This window comes from Crocodylus siamensis, chromosome 3 (assembly GCF_052110815.1).
Source record: "Crocodylus siamensis isolate JL-2025a chromosome 3, ASM5211081v1, whole genome shotgun sequence".
NCBI classification, from domain to species: Eukaryota; Metazoa; Chordata; order Crocodylia; family Crocodylidae; genus Crocodylus; species Crocodylus siamensis.
The window spans coordinates 81,672,248-81,696,456 of record NC_143397.1 but is presented as its reverse complement, the minus strand read 5'-3'; the positions used below and the strand labels follow the sequence as shown (position 1 = coordinate 81,696,456).

Sequence of the window (24,209 nt, the reverse complement as noted above, 5' to 3'; positions counted from 1 at the left end):
GATAAAAACATTAAGAATATAAAGAGTGTTAATGTTACTTTTTGGAAATGTGGCAGACTGTCCACTTGCATTTTAAAATGTCCTGAATTATAAAGCCAGCTCATTTTTTCCCTTTGAGGAATTTAATAAACAAATTGACCTAAATAAAGCTAACCAGAACAAGTTGCTTCACTGTGCACCTCTTAAATTTTGTTAGTCTCCAGAATAGGCTGTTATTATTTTGCGATTCACTTCAAAGCATTTTTTTGTCAGCTGCAGATGACATATATGTTTCTGTATATTAATCCAACTGCAGTCTAGTTCTTTAAGAGTTAGACCCCTTTAAGTACGGCGTATCAAAATATACTAGTTAACAGCTGTTTGTGTGGACAGTGCTGTTGAATTCATGTTATTTGATATGAACATATTTTAGTCGCTGGAGGAAAGATACCGTTGTTTTTATTTAAATGACTTGAGACAAAGGGCACAAATAAGGTTATTAAAAACATAATTTGAATTGAATTGTGACAAGATCTTTCTAAACATGTTTGTTAACTAAGTAGCGTTGACTTGAATTTGGAGACTTTTCTGGATATGGTGCAGAAAGGGGGTGGGGGTGGGATTTTGTTTTAAGAAAGTTTTTGTTTAATTGCAGCCAGCAGAAAACAGCCCTGAAGGCAAAATGTCCATGCAGAGCGTTTACGACGCAAGATTCTTTTTCTCTCTGGGTTGCTTTGTCAGTTCAGAGTATGGGCTGAAAGATGGCCTGGCCCTATAAATCCTGTCTGTTGGACCAGTAGCTATGCTCTCTTATCTGTGTTTAATGAGGAAACTGTCTGAAGGGAACCATTCACTATCAGAGCTATGTTTGGCTGAGAGGTTTTTTTCACCTTTTTTTCTTTCTCTTAGGAGAAGGGTGGGAAGGAATTCTGTTTGACTTTGGGAGATCTAGTAAAAATGTAAGTGAAAAGGAATTTTACAATTTTTTTTCCTAGGATTACCTTCAAGTGAGAAAATAGGTTTGGAATCTATTGTCTCTCTGAAATTCATAGCCTTTTCAATATGATTTGCAAAGGTCAAATTGCTTTAATTCTGTTTTCGGCCTTGTTTGTGTTGAATTTCAGCCAGCATTCTCCAGTGTACAGTAGTGACTTCTTTTCCTTTCCCCCCTGTTTTCTCTCAGTATAAACAGTTCTTTGCTGTAGTAACATAGACAAATATAGCAGAGAACCCTTTTCTGGGAGAAGAGTCTCCCCATGCATTTCTTAACCATTTTTGGGAAGAATTGATCTATCTTTTGCATGTGAGAGAGGCAGGCAGTAGCTGTAAATTGAAGTGACATCATATGTATTACTCCCATTGATCCACTTTTAGACTACAGCCAGGATAAAAGGAAATGGCATCAGGGAGGAAGTATGCTCATTTAGGCACAGATCCCAGTGTGATAATGGAGTAATAATAGAAATCACGCCACTGTCAATCGGTTGCTGCATTAGTCTGAGGCGCATTTCCCCTCCAAGGAGGCTTTCAATGACTTCATTCAAGTACAGACTGGAGCAAATGGGATATTCAGCATACCAGCTGTATTACTTTAGTGATTTGTGTCCCGGCTTAGGGGTGCAGTGCAAGCACTGGTGCTGTTGATGCTCAAGTGTATATATCTATGTCACATTTCCTGGCTGTGAAAGGTCAGTAGCCAAATGTTTCAATGACATTTTTCTAGTATAAATGGTGAATGTGGCATTTATTGCATTATGCTAATGTAGGAATTGATAAATCATCTCCCTAGTGTGGGTGGTCTTTTGGGATGTGAGGCCAGTGACCTTTGTAGCTGCAATATGAGAGTTTTGAAGAGGCTAGATTTGTTTTCATTGTGGTTTTTTTTTTGTTTTTTGGGGGTGTTTTTTTACAGGTTTTGGGTGGGGTTCAGAAAATTCATATTTTTGTTCCAAGAAGCCTTATGGAAATTCTTTCTCAGAACTGCTTAAAGTTTTCAGAGATACTTGAATTGCAGCATAATTTTTAAATACATTGGATCATAGTTTGCTATGGATAGAATACAATATATGCATTTTCCCCTGTCCCTCAATGTTTACTAAACATTCAATCTCAATATTTAGAGTGTGTAAGCTACTTAAGTGACAGTCTGCAGTTGTAGTTTATCTGGCAACAATTTGTATTTTCCATTTGTTAGTATTTTTTATTTTTCTGTTTTTCTTCTGATTCTTTTGAATAGAAAATCAGCTTTGACCTTTTCAAAGTTATGCGTTGAAGTTAAATATCTTAAGTAGTCCAAACCTGAAACCCCTGAACCAGGCAGCAAATGAAAATATGCCAGCAATTATTTTTCTAAAAAGCAGAGCACAGTTTTTCAATTCCCTGGTAAATGTAGCAGAAGCTATGCAACTTTAAAGGCAAGGCAAATAAAATAAGGTACATGGTACTGAGAAAATAGCCTTCTAACTGCAATATTGTTTAATTGTTTGTAACGTTACAAAAAGCTCTAGTGTGCTAGACCACAGCATACTAATTCATTCCGTGTCTGTACGGTTGGCACAGTAAAACACTATGGGCAAAAAAAAGAAGAGGAGGAAAATAACTTAATTTCTGTGGTGTAGACATAACTGGGGCTATAAAATGTACTTTACAACATAAATGCATAATGTTGTAATTGTCATGCCATATTGCCATTGTACAATTTTTTTGGTGGCAATTAGATTTACACTGTAAATAAACTATCTGTATTCTGACCATATTTTTTAAATCTTCTGTAATAATCACTGTGAATCTGAGTATTTTGGCATTGCATATATTTCCTTTCGGTCACAAAACTGCTGGTCCTTTTTTCAGATAGAAATGTACATTGACGCTTTTAAAGTTTGTCAGGCTGTATACTGTGTTGTGCCTGCATGATACATTTCTTCTGACCACCATATATTTAAGATAAAGTAATAGAATTAACTTTCTCATCAATTTTAAATGTTTTTCTCATTCTTAAGAGAAATTTATTACTATTGTTCTGTAACGTGTCATATTTTTGTAGCACCTAAAAGCTGGTGCTTCATTAGACTAGGCGCAGTACAGATACTTATTAAATGACAGACTGTATCCCAAAAACTTCGCATGCTTAAATGAAAGATAGATGTAACAGGTGAATGAGGTGCACAACCATATAGAGGACGGGCAGGGGAGTGGGCTTGAGCAGGGAAACAAAAAAAAAAATAGGGTTGTGTGCAGCTGAATTAAAACACAAATTTAATGTTTCACGAAATTATAAAGACCTTTAAAAATAGCTTATTTTTAAAATAACTTTCATATTGCTTCATCGGGGGAATGAGAATGGAAGGAATATAAGTACCAAAAAATGGGATTTTTATAGTTGTTTGTTTTAATAAGCTTTGTTGCGCTTTCCTCATTTTTCTGCAAGCTACATCTTGTGTTAACCTCTCTTCTTTTGTTAAGCAAGGGGGAAAATGTTGAAGGAATATACATTACTTCCCAGCATTTTAGTTGAAGTGACTGAGAAAGGACAAAGTGTTATAACTGCGCCCACTAGTGTCAGTTTAGTTATCAGTCTGTCAGCATTCCCCGTTAATGCCCTCGCCCACTGTGCTCTGTTCAGTAGCTCATAGCTTGTCTTAAATCGTGCTGCGAACCAGAACCTGGCATATAAGGTCTCATCCCAGGGACTTACAATATAGGGAGAGAGTTTCATGGTTTCAGATTTTTTTTTTCTTTAAATTTTCTCTTCCCTCTCCCTGCCTTCCCAATGTGCTGTTAGATCTGTAATTGTAGTCTCTGAAAATCTGAGCCTATCATTCAACACGGTGGACACAGTGAGGTAAATTAAGGACATGATTACTGCCTCACCCTTGAATCTCTTTGCTTTTGTTGGCTTAAATAAGATAAAGATTCCCTAATATTACTGTATTTTAAGCAGTCACTTTATTTGTGAATTCATATAACAGAAGGGTGAAGATTATGTCAAAAAACCAACTACCCTGCAGTTTCTGAAAACAAAGGGTGGTTCTATTATCCCATGCCTAACAGTGAAAGCTTTCTAAACAAGAAGTTACCTTCAGTGAATGGTGTTCTGCAACATTTCAAATTTTATTAGCATTCAAGATTAATTCAGTTTCCAAGCAGAGCCATTTCCCAGAAGTCTTTCCTGTTTTCTTTCTGAAGCAGCTGTTCCTGGACTGTGCAATCATATCCAAGTTGGTATTTTAGTGTTTTGTCCTGATATTGGAAAACTATTTTTTCCTTTTATTACTATTTTTAACAACTCGGTTTTCCTTACTGTTGACAGGTTTGGGTGTTAGCTTGAAACTTTTTCAGTTAGAAGGAATGAGTAAGATGTGGCTATTTTTCAAATCTTCAGAAAACAGCTTTGATGATAAAAGAATGTTTTGCGGAGCAGAACAAATTGTTAAAATGCTGGTGATTTATGTCCTTCCTTATTAGCATTTGATTTATGTGCTAAATGCCAAGTGATGTCATTTTGAGAGTGAAGATTGTCTCCTTGCTTGTTTAGTTATTAACTGCTAAAGGTTTACAGGTTGAGGTTTGAGAAGAAAATCCTTGATCATTTCATGGTCTTGCTGCCAGACATTGCTTTTTGGTTTGTAAGGGGTGGTCATTAAAACAGAAGAAAACAGTTAGGAATTCTCGGATACTAGCTTCCCTTTAGAGAGAGTCAGGGCTGAATTAGAGGCAACCCTTTTTCATCTCAAACTAATTGTGAGGTGAGGTCTTGAGTACTCCAAGCAACTGACCTTGGTTGCAGTATGTGTCTAGGAGAATAAGATGAAAGTGATGGCCTTTGAGTGTACAATGATACAGTTGCACCTTGTTAGCAAAATGAAAAAGCAGGGCCACGTGGTGGGCAGTGGTGCAGGAGAAGAATTTCTTACTCATAGAAAGGGGAAGTCTCAAAGGGGTCCAAAACCTGATCTTAAAATGAAATAGAAGTAGAATTAGGATGGATGCTGCAGGATTTATAATAATCTGTCTGTGGAACCTTGAAGCTGAATAATGTTGGATTCCTATTTTACATGCAAGAGCTTCAGTTCAGTTGTGGATTTTTCCTATAATAGCAGGAAAGGAAAAAAATATTTGAGTGAATAAAGAACTCTCTGCTAGGACTTTCTGAACTCTGATTTCCAATATATATTTCCTGGCAGCTAGTGTACATGCTTTCTCTCTGAGCTTTCTGTGAATTATTTATTTGTTCATCCAGTAAGCCTATTAAATGAAGCACTTAAGCACTTACTACATGAGACTGCTTGCACTTTTTCTTTTCAGGCCATTTTTCAACTTGAAAAAGGTTAGGTTTTGAGCTCTAGTATGCATGATATGTTCTAGGTCTGGAGGTCCCTGTTTCAGTGTGGTGGACAACTACACTAGAAATGTGCCCTCACAATCTTTATTGTGTTGTGTGCCACTTACGTAGATTGTGTTTTTTGTACAATACAGGAATACAGTGCCCATAATTTATAAACCACTATTGTAGTTAAACAGTCATATGTCTGGTGGACTCTTGAAATGATGCACTATAAATTATCCTCTTGTTCCTACCCTCACAGAACTCCAGCAAAATGGAATTACTTCGCATATGTATTCCATAAAGATCTGAGCCTAATAAGTCACGATAACGTTTCAATAAGATAAACATGGTTTTGATCTGATCTAAATATAGGAATGGAAAGCCACAGAAAATGAGTCTTAATTAGGTCCTAGAATGGAGTCTTTCAGAATACAAACACTATAAACTCTGAGGTTTTTCAGAAATCAAATAGAAGGTCTTCCCACGTTTCAAACACATACTAGAATTACACAGGTTATTGTAGCCTTGTCCTCTTTGATCTGTTTCAGTTTAATTGCTCGGTAAGCGTGGTTTTATTCTTATAAGTCGTTTATTTTGCTTTTAGCTTCTCCCAGACCAGCTGGTCTTACTTCTGGAGTCTCTCTTGGAGGAGAAAACATTATGTCCCCGAACTCTTCAGTGCTTAGAGAAAACGTATCGCCTCCAGGAGCAGGATGCAGAGGTAATTCATTAGCAGTCCCACTGAGATACTAAACTGAGTTATGGTTCTATTGGCTAGGAATGCTGGCACGCCATTAAGACCTTGTGCTCAGTTTACGGTTAGAGAAGTTTAAACTTGCATGTATTTAACAATGAAGAGGGACAGGTAAAGTATGCTTCACTCTGAATGCCTCAGCCTGAATGTGTATGTTACTTTAGAGTATGCTGTGTATTCTTCAATAGGCATGCATACCGTAGTTAGGTCATATAAGATTATTAGCATGTTACATAATTTCCAGTATGTGTATGTGTGCATACAGCACACACCTCTAGCGTGTACACTCACACAAAGTAAATTGCTTAGGGCATAATAAATATTGTATATTGAAACTGCTATGGTTTTGTTGTACTTCAGAATGAGGTCACTTTTTAAAAATCTGATTTAGTCTAAAATTTTTCTTCATGGTCAGCCTACATTATTTGCTTTCAATTAGAACTGAGGCCTCACTCTTGAAATATAAATTTGTGATATGAAAAGGTAAAAAATTATTTTGTGGGATATGAGTTTTCAGGAGGAACCAGCAGTAACCAACTGCATCCAGTTAACAAGCATAGGGGAATTTTTTTATTTATATGGTATCCATAAATGAGGATGGTACATTGCACACTAAAATGACAGTAGGCTCCCTGTCCCACATGGCTTTCTTCTTAAGTTAGGGCCAGTCGTGCTAACACTACCGGACATAAGTACTGTGTGTAATTTTGTGGGCTTCTCAAGCAGAGAGAGTTGAGAGGTTTTAGGAAATGCATGTTGTGTAGAAGAAGCTGGTATGATATTTCTAAATTAAAATTGGTTAGTTATTGAGGAGACTATATCCATATCAACATAATGAAGGAGCCACTACAAAGCTTAGCATGATATTTAGCTCCTAGGTTATTAAAAAACTACTGTGAACAACATAGAAATTCACTGTGCATGGCTTATGTTATAAATGGACTTTTATGCCAGTAATTAAAAATGAAGCAGAAATTTAAAATCTTTCTCATTACTGTTGCACTGAAATGGCTAGGTGGTCATTGTAATACATTTTAGATAAATCCCAATGGCAATTTAAAAACTCCTTTTCCTCTGTGACCCCCCACAAAAAAACAAAACAAAAAACAACCCACACTTTGCTGGGCAACACTTCAACTGTTGCTATTTATTTCAGCTCTTTATTTTTTTTGTTGATGTGAGTTTCCAAATGCCAGACTTATTTTTAATTAGTATCCAAACTGATGTTCCTATTTATAGGAATTGGGATATATTTTAATCACCTCTGAATACCAATGAAATGTCAGGAGTTCTGTAATGGGAAGAGGAATAAGTAGGGAGCTGGGATCAAAGCAGCGGCTCTGGTGTGGCTGTTCCATGCCAGTGAATTGTGAGGTGTAGGCCCTGGGCTTAAGGTTGGGGATTTCCCCTCACCCTCTTTGGTTCCTTTAAATATACAAACTTTTATTTTGGGGGTTAGGGCTTTTTTCTCTTTTGGATTTTTCTTAACTACACACCGGTGTCCTTTAAATATGTTTTTTCTGAGAAGCAAAATTATGACCTCAACAAAAGGAGCATAATCAGTTTCATTTTACAAGGTGAAGCCAAGGGCTTAACAGACCTTTAAGAAGTATGACCAAGATGACATTACCATTAAGAGTTTTACTGGTCATGGGATCAGATACCTACATTTCTTTAAAGGGAATTTTTGCCCACTGTTGCATACATGAGGAAGTGGCCTTTCATGTCTCAAACTACAGTAAGTGCAGGGCAAAATTTTTCTTATGGTGACATAGGGGCAGAGAATTAGAAGACTCCAGTCCAAGCTTTTACCTGAGCTGGTTGTATCTAACTTTGATTAGCTGGGACTTTAATTAGTTATAGTCAGAGCTACAGTTATGGGATCTCAAAGTTTTGAGCAGAATATTATGTGCTTTAAAAAGAAACCTATTATCACAGATTTTTATTCAGGATCTTCTGTATTTGATTTTCTGTCTAGTAGCCAATAGGCCAGTAACACAAACTTTTTAATTATTAAAAAGGAGTTAGTTATATTTATATTCATCCTGGTGATAGATAGTAGCCACAATCAGACTAGCAGGGTGCAGTACTGGAGCAACCTAGGATATGTAGATTTTTAATTAAGGCATGGCACATAGTCCTGTTAGCAAAAACTGTCCATTGAACATCCAGTGCACCTTTGGGAGCTTTTCTGTCTGACATTTGTGAGTAGTTAAAGGACCTATGACTTAGCAGAATATACAGAATATTTACTTACCTGCTAATCCCTTGTGTATTCACAGTGGTGCTCCAGATTTTGTAGTGCTAATCAGGGGAACACAAAAAGCATTTAAAGGGATTTCACTTCAGTCAGTTGTAGATCTAGGGACAGGTTGGGAGAGAGTAGGGAAGAGCAGCATTTCATCATTGTGAGCACGAAATAAGATACATTCTGTATGTGTGTTCCTCCCACTCTCCCTGTCTTTCTCCCTTTTTTAAAGACTTTAATTTCCTTTATAAAGGCCTTCATACACCAGCACAGCAACATTGATACAACATTGAAACCAGTCATGGGACCAGGAAGGGAGCAAGTTATGTAAGATCAGCATGGAGGAAAATGGGGTGCATTGTCCCTGAGCTATTTTGTACCTTGCCTACAATTACATTACAGACTTCTCTCTCACTGGGCATGTAAATCTTTCTTGAATTTTGGACATATTGCAAGAAAACAGGTTATTCCTCCCTAGGTGGTTGTTCAGCATTTCACCATATATTAGTACAGTATGGACCATTCCTTCAAGGATCCTGAAGCTTTTGTGTATATTTCTGAAGCACTGGCCTTTCTCTTTCCAGTTTAACACACTTTCTGTTCCACTGCAGTTTTTCCCCTAGCCATTTGGGCACTGCACTGAGTAGTTATGTTCCTGTTAAGTATGCTTTTTTTGTGAAATGGGTGTTGCCCAGATGCAACATTTTTCATGCCTCACTACCATCCGGCATGTTCGTGTTGAAACTTCTTATTTAGAAGAAGTGTTGTTTCAAAAAAACCAAGCAGGCAGAATCAGTCCTTTGGGGAAGATTATCTGCCTTGCTTTGTACCCTTTGTTTTGCCCAGGCACCTCAAAAGAAGTGCCACCTGCAGGACCAAAGTGGAGGGCATCCCCTAGGTTACACAAAAATCGAAGAGTTCACTCCTATGCTGTCCTCCTTGAAGTATCTTGTGTAGGGGAATGGACAGTGGTGGTAGTGCAATTTACTTGCATGGTCTTTAATAGTTATTTGATACTTTAATAGCTCCAAGGGGGACTGTAGCTGGTTGGCAGATGCTTGAACAATACTGTGGCTGCTCCAACTTGTGCTGGGGCAGTATTTGAGAAGGTATCTCTGTGACTGTTCTAAGCATCTTCACTTTCTCCCCTCACATGTTTTGCCTAACTAACTAGGTGGAAGAAAAAGGCCCATCGGCCTTTGCCAAGTACTCCTTTAGACGGCAGAACCAGCAGAGCGCCTGCTGGGCCCTCCCTTGTATTCCCACAGCCTGGGGGAACGGAGCAACCACAGCTAGTCTCCCTCCCCTGCCAGGTCACAGGAGCCCAGTGGGAAGGGACTGCCAAACAGCTGCAACATAGAGAAAATAGTCCTGGCTCACACTAAACTACTACACAGCTGTGGGGCAGGTAATGGGAGGTGTTTGGGGAAGTCATCCCCTACCTTCTGCCTGTAGCAACAAGGCTGGCTTAAACACTTCATTTGAAAAACCACAAGCCAAGAAACATTGTTTTTGATTCATAATCAAATACACATTTTCTTTTGACCACAAGTTGCTGGTGAATGCCACAGTTTAGAGCCTTCAGGGCCACAGGCTATACGGTGTTGGTCTAATCAGATATCACACTGGCCTGCTCACAGCCTTAAACAGCAAGGTAGGCTCTAGGGTGTCTCTCAACTGTGTAAATATTTCCAGTATAACCTTCCTGTTTTTTGTTGAATGCATTTATGGAAAACAATGATTGTATTGTCTGCTTACAGCTTGGATGCAGGGACTTTTGGAAAAAGCATGGTGTTTTTTCCTACTTATTAAATACATTAACATGAAATGTTTGAAATGAACATGTAAAATGCATCACTAAACAGCAGTTCAGAAAGTTGTGGAGCTTTCTCTATTCAAAGCCTTTTCATCACTTTTTCATGCTCTCCATTGTCTCTTTTTTCCAGTCAAGCAGGTGGTAGCCAGTTGCATGGGATAATAATTCAGTTACCTCCTCCCTTTCCCCTCTCTTCTTGCTCTGTCATTCCTGCTACGTCATGGGTCATTTATCAGATTCCCATGATGCAGCACTATCTCCCTGACTCATGATTGTGGGTGTGTCAAGAGAAATGAAGCCCTCACAGGGGAGCCTGTCCCAGAATGAAAAAACTGGGACATAATATATGACACAAAGGAAATATAATTCCCAAGAGGCAATGCAACAGCGAAGCCCAAATTAAAATATTTTGGGTTTTGCCTGAAGTGAACATTTTCTCCTTAAAGACAAATTCAGTTGTATATATGAGAAAAGCCCAAGTTTTTCTAATTGTTTAAGGTTTAGGTTGGCTATTTTAGTTTTTAAAGGTTTTAGGTTGGTTTCCTCAGAAGCTTAAGGCCAGACGCTCCTTAATTGCATTCACAGTGCTTGTGGTTGCGTGCCCTATTTTTGTGCACAAGTGGGTATCTTTTCATGTACCATAGGCATAGTTGAACAGGCCTAGACTGTTGAAATGGCTCTGAGGGTCAGGCTGTTTTGCTATTAGCCCGCAAACTAGGAATGAAGCAACCCGGTATGTTTGCAATTGCTATAGGTGGACTGAATACTGTATCCAAGAGGTGTTTAGCCTAACCAGACATCCATGTCCTGCTTAGCTCTACTTTTGTTGTGTTCTCCTTTGTGGGCAGCAACTTGAATTGATGAAATTATGTATAAAAGCCAGCTAATTCTCCTTAGACAAATATTCCAAGCAGCGCCAGTGCTTTTCTAAAGGAGTAGTAAGTAGACAAGATGGCATTTAGTTGTAGGGGCCTAAAGTTTTGCTGCCTAACTGCAGTTCATGGCCAAAGGACATTTTAGAATCTATTTGTTCCTTGCCAGATAGCCTGTGTCCTTTCTTCCTCCTTGTTCCAGAGTGCATCTACATGTGCGCTTTACTGTGGAGTACAGTAATTAGCTGTCACATTAGGGCTCAGTAAATTAACTCTGCCATAAGATAGTATCTTTTGGACAGTGACTGGGATAGCCGTACTTTGAGCTGAGGTGGAGCAGCCCCAGGGTAACAGCAGGCTTGGAGGGTCAGCCTTGTGGCTTCGCAGTTTTGGCACTCTTGTCCCCCAGCCATCCCCAGTGCTACCACCCAGAACCAAGGGCTGACCCCCTGAGCCTCGTGCCAGCCTGGGGCTGCTCCACCCTCAAAGTATTGCTGTCCCGGGTGTGCATGTAGACAGTGTGCCTGGGAGCAATGTACTCTAATGCAAACTGCTTTGGAGTTCATTACATTGCATTAATTGCAGTTAGATTTGTCTGTAAGGGGTTCCGCCTCCCAGTAGTAAAGATACCTATGGTCTGTACAGTAGGAACAAAGAAAGTGTCAATTTTCCTTAATTGTTTAATTGCTTCCTGTAATTTTTGCAGACACAAATCGGCAAGTTGTTTCCATTACACTGGGATTCTTAGCAACATCAACTCTTCTTGGCAGCCTGAATTAGATGTTGGTTCTTTCTAGTTTGCACTAGAGTACATGAAAGTGCTTGTCTTCCGAAGGCAGGAAAAATAAGTTGTTTCTGATAAGGATTCATGGTTCAGAGAGCAGTCACTGTGTCAGAGAATCAGATCAGTGAGGAAGATCTTACTTTTCAGCATAAAAATACATTTTTACTCACAAAATAATAATGCTGCCCTTTGCTCTGTTGCTTTCTTTTTTTCAAGTTCACACTTCCAAAATGGCTAGAAATAAATATTGTTAGAAATCTACTGTTAGAACAGCTCTTGTCCTTCTGGACTTCAGTGGTCCATTTCTGCTTAACCCTCACAATTCTTTCAGGCTGTTAATAGTAAGCATCATCTGGCGTATGCATGCACGGGCTTGTTCTTGGAGAACATTATGTATCAGCTGTTTATATTTAAAATTTTGGATGGGCCTCCTGATCAGCTTGAAAGGAAAGGGGAGAAAAACAAACTTATATTTCTTGTGTAGAAGCTGGGAATTCCCAAGTGGACCCACTGTCCAAGGTCAGTTAATATTTTTTTTTAAAACCCTAATAACCTTGACAGTGTCTCTCTTGATAGGTTTGTGTAAGCTGAACACGTTAGGGCATCTCCCTTTGAGAAAATATAGTCTTAATAGTTTGGTGTGAAGAATTTGAATCAATTAGTTACAAACCTGTTGCAACATTAGAGAAAGCTTACAACTCTGTGTCAAAAGCATTGCTAATCAGCAACATGCAACCCTATTGTTATTTTCAGTTATAATTTCTCTTCATTCTAGATGGGGTGAGGAACAGTTTATAAAGTAATGTAGGCAGGCTGCAGTACCTGGGAGTGAACTACAGAATAACAACAAAGGTGTTGGAACAGAAAGAACTGCCCACAAAACTACTGAGGTGGCCACTAAAGTGCATTAATGGGTATGTTTAATCTGCTCCAGTTCTGTTTGATTCTGAAGGACATTGGGTAATTATATTTTACTTCCTATTGAACGATGAAAGATTTGGTGATGCAAAATGTGAAATTTGGATAAATCTCACAGACTTATGCTGTTTCCCCACTAGTTTGACAAGAGAATTACTCTTCCTTTCCTTCCAGCCTACAAAAACCACTTCTGTAACGCGCCTTGCCTGCCTAGCATATGGAAAGTTGCTTTGTTAGTTTTTCTTGTCTCAGCAAATTGGCTGAAATGCTCTTCATTTTCATAATGCTTCCCCTGTATTTCAGGATCATTAGGTGGTAGATTTGGGGTGGGGAGAGAAGGGAGGGGTATAACTGTTTTTGCAGAAAATGTAAGTGAAGTGAGTTAAGATCATAATATCCTAAGTCATGTGGGTGGCATAAAGCCATTCTTACACAACTACTTCATTGTACATGGGGCCTGCCTATGAAACCAAAGCTATAAAGTAGTGGCATCCTATTTCATTGACAGAGATCCAGTCATGCTAATATAAACCATACAAGGTGGTTGGCATCCTAAAAATAGTGAGAATTGTGTTTAGAACAAAATAACTTCAATCCATTGATCTTTCCTAAACCATGAAATACTGGCAGACATAAGAGTACAGATGAACTACAATGCGGCATCTGTCTCCCTGCTTCCCTCCCAGTGGTCACTGCATTAACTTAAGCACATTCTTTTGCTGCATTATCCAGATGTCCTGCAGGTTGTCATTGAACATTTGTTAGAAAGCAGTCTTATGGAACAAGGCTCTGTACAGTATATTGTAAAATTGGACGGAAAATGGGAATTGGTCAGGAAAGGTCAAACCATGTTACCAGACTAACAGAAGAAGCAATTAGTGTGCTTTCTTTTCAGAAGAGTCACCCAGCTAATATTCTTTCTTAGAGTACACTTGGGGCGTTGGGGAAATGGTTCAGCAGCAAACGTGCAGGTTTCTCTTAGCTGGGTGCAGATATCTACACACAGCTTTCCTAAATACCTGAAGTCTCAATTCTTAACTACACACAGCTTTCCTATGCACCTGATGTCTTAGTTCTTAGCTTTTTTTAACTGGGACATGGTCATATTGTAATGCAGAGGAAAATACAGGAGTGTTTAATACTGTCATTGCAAATGGCTAGTGAAAGATCTATACAATACTTGCCCTCAGCCTGAATCTGTAGATAGCAGATCCACATATTGAACTGAGGCAGAAGGATGGAATTTACAGCTTGTGCCCATAAGCTTAGCATTTTACTGTCCCTTCCCTCCTCCCCATCCCCCAAAAAGAGAATTACTGGGCAAAATAAAATGCCATTTCTCTTTGTATATCAGCTAGGCCAAAATTCATGTTGTTAAACATACCGGGCCACTTCCAATCAAAGCAGTAGAGTTAACAGAGAGATGAACTCTGCCGTTTTATAAAAAATAAAGTGTGTGGTATGTGTAATGTTTATGTATTTGATTTTTAATTTAATTTTTTAATTTAATTTAGAGAGAAATTTCAGTCTTTGGCAGACTTTCAAAATTGTTATGATAATTTATCACTCTCTTATCTTTTTCCTTCCATGGTTGTGGTAATAAAGAAAACAACAAAAGAGATTTTACTTTTCCCTTAGCTAGCAGATGGTCATACACAAGTGTACATGGCAGCTTTATCTAGTTAAGTACTTACCTATTTTTATAAGGGTAATGTTCTCTAGTTGCAATTTTGTTTTCTGTATAATCCATAGGCATTTCTACCTTACAGTAATTCACAGTGACCCATCTTAGAAAAGAGCATGTGGAACTGTTAAATTGCTGGTGATTATTTTTTTTTTGTCTTTGGAATAAACCATGTTTTGAGTTTGTAGACCAACTACTCCTAAATTGTTATTCCTGCTAAATGGCTGAAAATGAGAGGAGAATTTCATAGAGCTGAAATCTTTCTAAAATTATAAGTCTGAGATCTTTCAGCTTTTGTTCCCCGAGAAGCATCAGAGCTTACATCAACTCCCCTCCTTTATCCCCCTCCAAAAATACCCCTTTCTCTTGCGATACAAGCCAGCACACAAGCAGTTTCAGGGGAAATTTGATGAGACTGGTGGGCACAATAAAGCTTAAAATACATCCCACCTTACTGCTCTAAACTTCTTCCTTTGATATTATCACTTGTGCTTTCCCTACACATAGTGCAAACACTCCAGAGCTAGGACTGTGCTTTCTGTACCTAATAATTGGTCAAAGCTATTCATTTGCAGTAGTAAGATCTTTTACCTCTTACTGTGCCCTAGAAGACAATCTGGGAGAATAGCTGCCCTGCACTTTCCTAAGAGGAGGCCCAAGAATGACTATTAGGCAAAGAAGATTTTGGAAAAGGATGAAGGAAAAAGCTTCCAATAGTAACAATGAAAATTGTCCCTTTGGGTTGACCCTGGCACTCAAATCTGCCATAGCGGAGTTGATGCATTAGGGTTTAATATGTAAGTTTGCCCAAAGGGTAATCTAACGAGATGCAAGTAACTATTTTTTTGGGTTTGTTTTGTTGCTGCATGAAGAGCATGGGGGCTTTTCTAGCCACTTGAGAAGTACACAAAATCCCACAATCAGCATTAACTCTCCTAGGGACATGTTCTGAGTGCAAGATTTATTAGGCACTCGAAATAGCATCGCATCAGTCAGCGGTCCTGGTGTCCTAATAGCACCCGGAGCCAACTGCAATGTTTGTTTGTTCCAAGTGATCTCATGTGCTCTTGGGTGGCATTAGTGAAAATTTCCAGCCTCCTCATTGGTGCGTTACCCAGTGTCATCCACTTATCACCCACAACTTTGGGGTTATCGCTTCAACTGGTTTCAGCTCTTCATTTGCTCCTTATCTGGTAACCTAACAACACAGTGAGACTTGGGAAGTGGATTGAGTGCCAAATATGGAATTGTTTTTCTCCTTTCTATTTATTCAAAGAAGCAAGGACGGGGTTGAAAACTACTCTGACTTTTCTAGAATGTGCCTTAAGGGAAGGAGAGTGGGTTGATGGGGGTCCTCTGCGATTGCGATTAATTCTGAGGCATTTTAAATTTGAGGCATTTGGGTACTATTCCTATATTTGTATGTGTATTCAGCTCCCTGGGGTAGGAAAAGCAAACTACTGCCGTAATACAAACTGCCTGGCCTTGTCATAAAATCTAAAAGGTTGCACTATTTGTATATATGTGATACCACTTGCATAGCAGCCAGGAGGGTGTGGAGGATGCAGTGTTTGAAAACACAAACAAAAGTCCACAGCAGTTAGAATCTGTATTTCCTGTTATAGTTTGAAACTGGCCACCTTTACACTTCTTGGAACATCATCTTAGTGTAGTAATTTAAACACCAACTCCTCTTTAACAGCATTACTTAGGAGAAATAACTTACAATGCTGCTTTGGAGTGGCTTGGTTTCTGCTCATTTCTCTGTAAAAATTAGCTATAGAGTCTTCTGTAAAAATTAGCTATAGAGTCTTCTCATCTGTGGACAGTGCCACAGAGCCAAAAATCTGACTGCCTACAGACATTGGTACTTGGTAGAGCAAGGAATGGGTGCATTTAGAATTGCTGATCATAGCTAGTTCAGACATAATTACCTTCACTACAGTTAAATCAACCTGAACTCAAACTCTGTTGCTAACTAACTTTGTAATACAGAGAGGCAGTTAGCTGTGCTAGTCAGAAGGCAAGAGAGGGTGGCACCTTAGAAACTAACTTGTTCAGAGACTCATAAATTTTCATAGGCAACAGCATACTTCATGAGCCTCCTTCATTGCCTACAAAAACTTGCACCTCTCTGAATGAGTTTTGTTATATATAGGCACAACTTTCTCCCCACCAGAATTTTACTATCGTTCTTTTTCTCTCTATCATTTTTACTCCTTTTGGGGTTGCAATGAAGTTGCTGTCCAGAGAGTAGTTTTGCTTCCCCTTGACTTAAACTATTCTGGAAATATCAAAAGTAATAATGTTTGTAAAAGAGAGAAGCAGAACAGAAAACTGTGAAAGAGCGAGTCTAGTATTCCCACTTCAGTACAGGGCATTTACTCCTCTTGTGTTTATAATATAATGCATATTTCCCTTAAGGTTTTGTGTATGTCAGGGGGCAGGAGGATGGTGGCATACGAAAGGTATGAAATTGACCAGCTTAGATTCTGAAGTTCTCTGTCCCCAAGATGCAGTTGCAGAAAGTGGGAGAGCAAGCTTCTCTGGACACACTTATTCCTGGTTCCCCTGATTGCTTTGCTCAGAGGAAGCAGACCTAGCTTATTTCGGCCTGTGTGATCCATTCAGTCTTGGTGCAGTTCTGTTAGGCTTGTTAAACCAGCTGTATTGTGGGCAGAGGCCCTTTTCTTGTGACAGTGACCATTACGCTGTCATCTGTGTTTCTGGAGAGAAGCCTATGTAAAACTCCATAAGTAAATAAAAAAAAGAATACAAGAGAAATTATCAGGTAGACAACAGATGGGAGATGCAGTAAAAACCTGATAGTGAAAGAACAAGATAATTCAAGAGGGTCGTTATCACCTATGAAGTGTAGAGCAGGAGTCAACAGTGTTTTTGGGCAGAGTGCCAAAAGCTGCAACCTCGACTTGCAGGAACCACAAGGGGACTGATCCTTGCTGTGGCAGCGCAGCCAAATCCCCTTCCCCTACCATCTGCCTCAGGGTGTGCATGCACCTGTCACCAGCAGTGAGCCAGACCAGTGCTCCATGGACCCCAGTGCAGCCACTTGCAGCCTCCTGGCTGCCTGCCACAGCCTGCTAGGTCTCTGGACAGGACTCTGCTGCCCACCACCAGAGCCTGGGCTACTCACACCAGGCAGCAGAGGTCTGCAAGCAGCTCTTCCTGGGTCTGTGGAGCCCTGGCCTGGCTCTTTGCCAGCATCAGGACACAGCTTGAGGCAGACAGCGGGAAAGGGTCTGGGCCTGCAATGCCACAACAAGGATTGGGCCTCTCGTGGCTCCCCTCTGAGGTGCATGTGCCAAGCAGAATGCCTTTGTGTGCCATACTCTGGCACATGTGCTAGAGGTTGCTTACCCCTTGTGTAGAGATAAGCAAGTATCAGGTCGATTCATGGTCTGTGTTAAGTACCTTATTCTTAGTGTCCAACAGGTTAATTATTTTTTGTTCCCAGTCTGGCTTTAGCTCTGCTGTGTCTGCATTTCTCCCAGAGACCCAAGGAAGCGTACTGTGATGCCGCAAAACTTGTCTAGGTATATCCCAGTTGTGCAGTTGGTCCAGTAAAAGATAGCATCCATGAAAATTCATGCCTCTCCTGTACTAATCAGATTTCAGTCAAGCTTCTAGATTTGAAAGGTTAGCAAACCTTCAGGATTCAGAAACTTGTGAAAACTGCTTCTGTTCCCAAAAGGGGTTCAGAGAACATAGTGGCCCAGGCAGTTGGATACAGTGAAGGGTACAGTCTATAAATTATTACAACAGAATAAAACTTGTGACCTCCTGGTAAATATATTAGTCCCTGAAAAGTACCTTTAGGATTACAGTCAAAAGGATAGGCTATGTGTATAATTGCATGTTAAAAGGAAACCAAAATGATATTTTGGAAAGTTGTGCATGGTACTCACCTTTCTGAGAAGACTGTCTCTGTTCTAGATATTAATTGCCAACTAGTTTGCAAACTTCCAAAGCTCTTGCGTGGTCTTTTCCTGGACTTTGCAATCTGTATAGCTGTCATAGTGATTCATAGATTCAACACTTAATTTTTAATATAACTGGTGCTTGTTCTATTAATTAAGGCACCAGGGGAGCATTGCCTTACAGCAGCTTAAACCAGGAGTTAGAAACCCACCAAGAACGCCCAAAAATGGTACTGTCACTGGGAGTGTACCAATAAAAATTTTCTTGGCCAGTATCAATAGCTGATTATTAACCAACCGTATCGGCCGATGCTGATCAGATAACTGATATTTAGTAATAATACAAGGCATTTTAAACTACTGACATAAGTAAACCTTTTTCTTTTCTTTTCTTTTTTTTTTTGGCATGCTCCAGCAGCCTCTTGCATCACGTGTATCAGTGTCCCCATGCTTAAAAATAGTGGCGGGGGTGTTTGAACTAAAGCTCATTGAACAAGCTTTAGTTCAAGCGCCTCCACCAACATTTTTAAGCAAGGGGATGCTGATATATGAGACACCCAGAACTTTAATTAGAGCAGCTGTTGGAGCTGCTTTAATTAGGGCAGGAGGTGTAGTTATTGGTAAACATTATCAGCTACAACAGCCAAAAAAGGGAAAGGGAAGGCACCATCTGTAGACCATAAAAGACAATCTAGATACTGAATCTATCTTGTCATCTAAGTTGGCGAGAGTTATAACTAAAGGAGGGTTTTGCTGGTCTACTGGAACATGGCTTTGTCTTTATTCTTTGTTGAATAGGAGATTTGAAATTCTGTTTAACTTGTAGTTTTTAAAAGATTGAATAAATGGTGGTGGTTTGAGGACTTCACACTATCTGTTACAACAGGGCTGTCCAACTGGTGGCCTAGGTTGCATATAGCCTGCACTGGGTTAACATACAGCTCGTGGGTTTTCCTTCTACTCCTCCCACTGCTCCTGGTGCTGTTGCCAGGATTTCTGGGCTCTCCTTCCTTCCTCCAGCTTCTGCCTCCTGCCCCTGGACAGCCCTGCGCTAGAGAATCAGGCAAAGTGTGTTTGTTTCAGGTGCGTGAAAGCTCATACCCTCTGTTCTGTGGCAGCACAGTGTTTCACATTTCACATTCCTGGTGCTTGTGGGCATCTATACATGTGCCCGATGCCTGCTCTGACGCATTCTAATTGGAACGCGTCAGAGCAGATTCGATTAATTGAGCCTGATGAAGTGTGCTAATTGGCACCCTCCAGCAGCCTCAGCATCGCACGTATTCATCATCCCCACACTTCAAAATGGCAATAGGGGTGCTTTAACTGAAGCTCGTCAAACGAGCTTTAGCTAAAGTGCCTCTGCCACCATTTTGAATCAAGCGTGAGATGCTGAATGCACAAGATGCCGTGGGCACTTTAATTAGAGCCGTGCTCAGGACCACATGTAAAGATGCCGTGTGCGCTTAATAGGGTTCAGGAGCAGAGGAGATTTTTCTCACCATTGATGAATTTAGTGGTTTGTCAGACCAGTTCTGGCTGAGAAATCAAGCAGCCTACCGTGGCAGATTCAGCCATTTGAGTAAGGTCAGAGGTGATGAGAGACTTACAGTAACTTCTTTTGTCAGGCTCCACTGGTGAAATGGGACACATCTTTCCCGTACCCTGCAGCATGATGCAGAGGAACAGAGCAAGTCTTTGGTCTGCCTTGATCCACCAGCTGTACTATGTAGTGGTGTCTCCCAAAGCCAGCAGCACCGTAGTAAAAGAAGACTCAACAGGTATTTCCAGGAAAACTGTATAAAGGGCAGCTGGTAGCACCTTTTCAGCCATGTTCATAGGTTGTGAAAGGCACTTGCATACAAACAGTAGCAAGAAGGGGAGAGGATCAAGTACAAGAAGAATATTTGTTTGTTTTTTAAAAAATAAGCTTTTGAAGAAGCACTTTTGTTTGAATTAATTTGCATGCTGTGGTAAATGTTGCCTTGCGTCATTTGGCCTTGTTCGCTAAGAAGGGGGTTTGTGGCTGTGTAAATGTAAGCCCAGTGGGAGAAGGCTTTGGGCCCTGCAGGGGAATTGTCTCTTCCCACAGATGTCGATGAAGCTGCTGTGCTGCCTCGGTCCTTGTCCTGCTTTCCCCTCCCTTCTCTCCAGAGCTTGCTGCATATTGCTAACCTATCATCACTTTATTTGCTTACAATGAAAGGTAAACAAAAATCTTTGGGATTGTACACTTCTTCTGTGCGGCACAGTTTCGTGAAAGCAGAAACAAAAGGTGACCGAAAGAGCATATGGAATCACAAAATTACATGTTTTTCTTGGTCACTTAGGGCACTTACATGCAGGCCACCTGCTCTGACACAATGGAAATCCAGCACGTCAGAGCAGACTCCATTAAGTGTGTCTGCTGGAGCATGTAAATTGATGTGCTCTGGCAGCTTCATGTGTCACGTGTATCAGCGGTGCAGAACACCTCCGCCCTGAGAAAATGGCGGCAGTGAGCTTTGGACTGAAACACTTTTGACGTGCTTTATTTCAAAGCGCATTGTTGCCATTTTCTCAGTGCAGGGACGCGCTGTATCACTGATACAAGTGACACGTAGGCACTTCTAATTAGCACAGATCGCTAATTAAAAGTGCCAGGCCCCATATCAGAAACATAACAATGCCCTTACGGACGGTGAAAGCTTTGACACCAGAAGGAAGGCACAGCCTATGCTGCCTTTCAGGAAGGATTAAGTATGGCTTCTTCATTCCTATTACCATTTCTACCATCCTTTAAAAAACCTCCCTTTATGAAATTAAATGGCATTGATTGCAGATACAGCTTGTGTGGGGAAGGAGCATCTAGCCCTCTAATTCTGGGCTCTCTTTGTCCGAACCTTTTGTATTTACTAAGAAGTAAAGAAAGTGGGGCTTGGTTTTTCCTAAATCAGTGCCATAGCTCCTGGTGTGGACTTCTTGCAATGGAATAAAGGAGAGCAAGATTGTTATGCCATGTCTTTCTGGATATAACAGAGATGAAGAGAGCAAAGCAGTGACGCACACATTTTGCTTATGCTGTCTGATTTCTTACAAGTGGTACTTTGTTTTATTTCTAGGTTTCCATGTGTTTACTGTGAGGAAAATGACTTTGTGTATAGGTGGGAGGGAATGAGAGGATAGCAAGACATGTGCAAAGACAGAAGTTTATCTGAAACTTGACTCATTTGAGTACAACATATAATAAGCAGCTGTGGAGTTCAAGTGATGTATGTTGATCTGGGAATGCATTCGATAGAACTACCTTTTTAGTAAGATTTGGCTAAATGCTAAAATCTAAATTGGATGCAGGTTGCTGAGGCAGTACTGAGATTAATCTGTGCCTGCAGGACCTAGTATTTCCAGAGGGCTCGATCCTGCTTCTATGCTTATACCTGCAACGTTTTCAGGCACAATTGATAATGAAAGCAAATGATAGCAGTTAATTGTTGAACACCTTGATTTTTGTATCCTATAGTCAGCTCTGTTGATGTAGCAGTTTCTGAAAAGTTAGCTCATGAAGTGCCTTCTCCTTTTTCTTTTGGAATAGAAATAAGACCTGTGAAGAGAGCCTTGTGGGGAATGCTTGTGCAGCCACTGCTTCTGCTGTACAAAGCTGAATAGAGACCTTAATATTCAAGGTTCTCAGTCCTGTACATTGTGCTGATACATAATTTGAGTAGAAATGCAAAATAACAGGATTAGAACACCAAACAGAGCAAGCAACTGTGCAAGCGTGTATAGTATTGTTATCAATATGGCAGTAGAAATACATGCTTGTTTGTATTTAGAACACATCTTAAATAAATTTAGTGTTCTTTTAAAATTAGCTTGGATATCTAAAGTTGTTCTTTGCTGAAAATCACCAATTAAATCTGAAAGATAGATTGTGTTTTTGATTAGCAAATCTGCATTATCCTTTGTTTAATAATTGCATTGCAGTTCGTTGAGTTATCAGCAGGGATCCGGGTTCTCTGTTTCTCACAAAAAGATGGAAAAAAATGCAGATTTTCCCTTTTAACTGAGGAAAAAACATGGATTTCTTATTTTAATGGAGAAACATGCAGATTTTTACTGCCACTTTTACAAAAAGCTCTCTGCAGGCTGGCAGAGTTCCAACCTGCAAGGGGCTGGGGGGAGTAGGAGGAGGGCGGGCAGGGGCCACTATGTACATGTATATGCATGTGGCTGTCAGGGAGAGCAGCTCCCGCAGGAAGTGGCAGGGAGGGAGGATTGAGTCCCTTATAGGGAGGGAGGGAGGGAGTTGGGCAGGGCTGTGGCTGCTGCCCAGCCAGGTGGAGCTTGGGGCCTGGCATCATTTACAGCTGCAGGGCCTAGGAGGGAAGCAGCATGGGGCCATGGGTGGCTTGTCCCAGGGGTGAGGGGGCTGGCGTCCTGCTGCTGTATGCACTCCCAGGAGGGGAGCATGGAGGGCACGTGCCCCCCAGATCTGTGCACAGGGCAGGGTGGGGGTGGGTTGCCCACTGCAGGCTCAGGCTCCCTGCCCTGCTGCCCTCCCCCAGGGCCTCTGTAGCCTAGCGGGTGGGACCCGGTGTAGCAGGGCAGAGTGGGACTGGGTAGGGAAGCTCTTTGCTGCTGCAAGCTCCATGCAGTCCTAGCGAGGTGCCCCCTGTCTGTCCAGCAGCAGTGGGGATGGCAGTGTAGAGTTGTGCCCCTCGCTGCTGCCAGGTGAGCAGGGGGCAACTCACCAGGGCAGCGCAGGGCTCACAGCGGCAAAGAGCTTCTCTGGCCGATCCTATTCAGGTCCTGCCTGCTGGGCTGTGGAGGCCCCAGGGCAGCAGGGCAGGGAGCTGGAGTCTGCAGTGAGCAGCCCACATTACCCCCTCCCCAGTGAGCGCTGCTTGAGCCATCTCACCCATGGGGGAGACGGATTCCACGCTGCTTGCTGCTTGGGCCTCCCATAGGTAGCAGCTGGAGCTCGGGCACTGCTGCGGGGACAGAGGGCTGCAGATCTGGGTCCCTGGCACCCTGTAGCCCTGGCAGCTGGGGGAGGCCCCCTCTTGCAGGCCGGGGGGAGAGGGGGCAGGGGGCTGTGGTTTGGGGAGTGAGGGGCACCAGCAGGGCTGGGAGGCTGTGGCTTGGTAGTGAGGGTCCTGGACCTGTGTCCTGGTAAGCAAAAGGGGCAGGAGGAGCTCTGATTTTTCCATGATTTAAAACCCGGCCCAAATCAAATGCCAGAATTTATAGGTATTTAGAATTTATTTTATTAATGGTGATTGAGGAAGTAGTAGGTTTCCAAATTGCTTTAAAATTGTAAAGATAGCAATAAAACATTGTGTTCAACAGATACCTATATACATAGTAGCATTGGGGTTGTTCTCAGAGAAGAAAACCAGGATCCCTGGTTACCAGTGTGCCTAGATAGGCTTACTGAAAAAATTCTGAGTGACACAAGCTAAGAACGAAGAATGACTCCTGAGTCCTGATGAGTACAATTAGACTGAGCACAGGTGGCCTTGGGGGGGATTCGGTTAGCTCCATTCTGCTACCCTCATTCATACTGACTGGCTGCATTCACACAAAGTGCTTATTATGCAGTAGCTCGTTAGTACTGCACAGTAGCAGAAACCATGATGTGACACTACTGCATGGTAGTAACAAGCTACGGCGCAGTCATTGTCACTAGGAAGCTGTGTGGAGATGCTACTGTGCAGTAATGATGGTTACGGCACAGTCGTTTAGTACTTGGATATGCAAGTACTGCACAGTAGTAAATGACTGCACAGTAATAACTGCACAGTCAGCATCTTGTAGACACAGCCAATAGCACCCAGCCCCCAAGCACTCCTAACAAGTAGTGACATGGTATTCCGCACAAAGTCAACTGGCAGAATCAGGCTAGAAAATC

At 41.1% G+C, this 24,209-nt stretch overlaps 1 protein-coding gene across 8 annotated transcripts in view; it reads left to right on the top strand.

Moving 5' to 3' along the window:
• AOPEP (aminopeptidase O (putative)) overlaps positions 1 to 24,209 on the top strand; it is a 323,793-nt gene that overhangs the window by 285,308 nt on the left and 14,276 nt on the right. For 3 of the 8 annotated variants that reach the window (XM_090038607.1, XM_090038608.1, XM_090038606.1), the window contains exon 14: positions 5,910 to 6,026. The exons of 2 other annotated variants lie outside the window; for them this stretch is intronic. In XM_090038607.1, coding sequence (XP_089894733.1) covers positions 5,910 to 6,026 — 117 coding nt within the window. Of the gene's footprint in view, positions 1 to 5,909; positions 6,027 to 12,554; positions 12,694 to 19,947; positions 20,101 to 24,209 lie in introns of all 8 variants that reach the window. 3 more of the 8 variants (XR_016441255.1, XR_016441254.1, XR_016441256.1) reach the window with 3 other exon arrangements.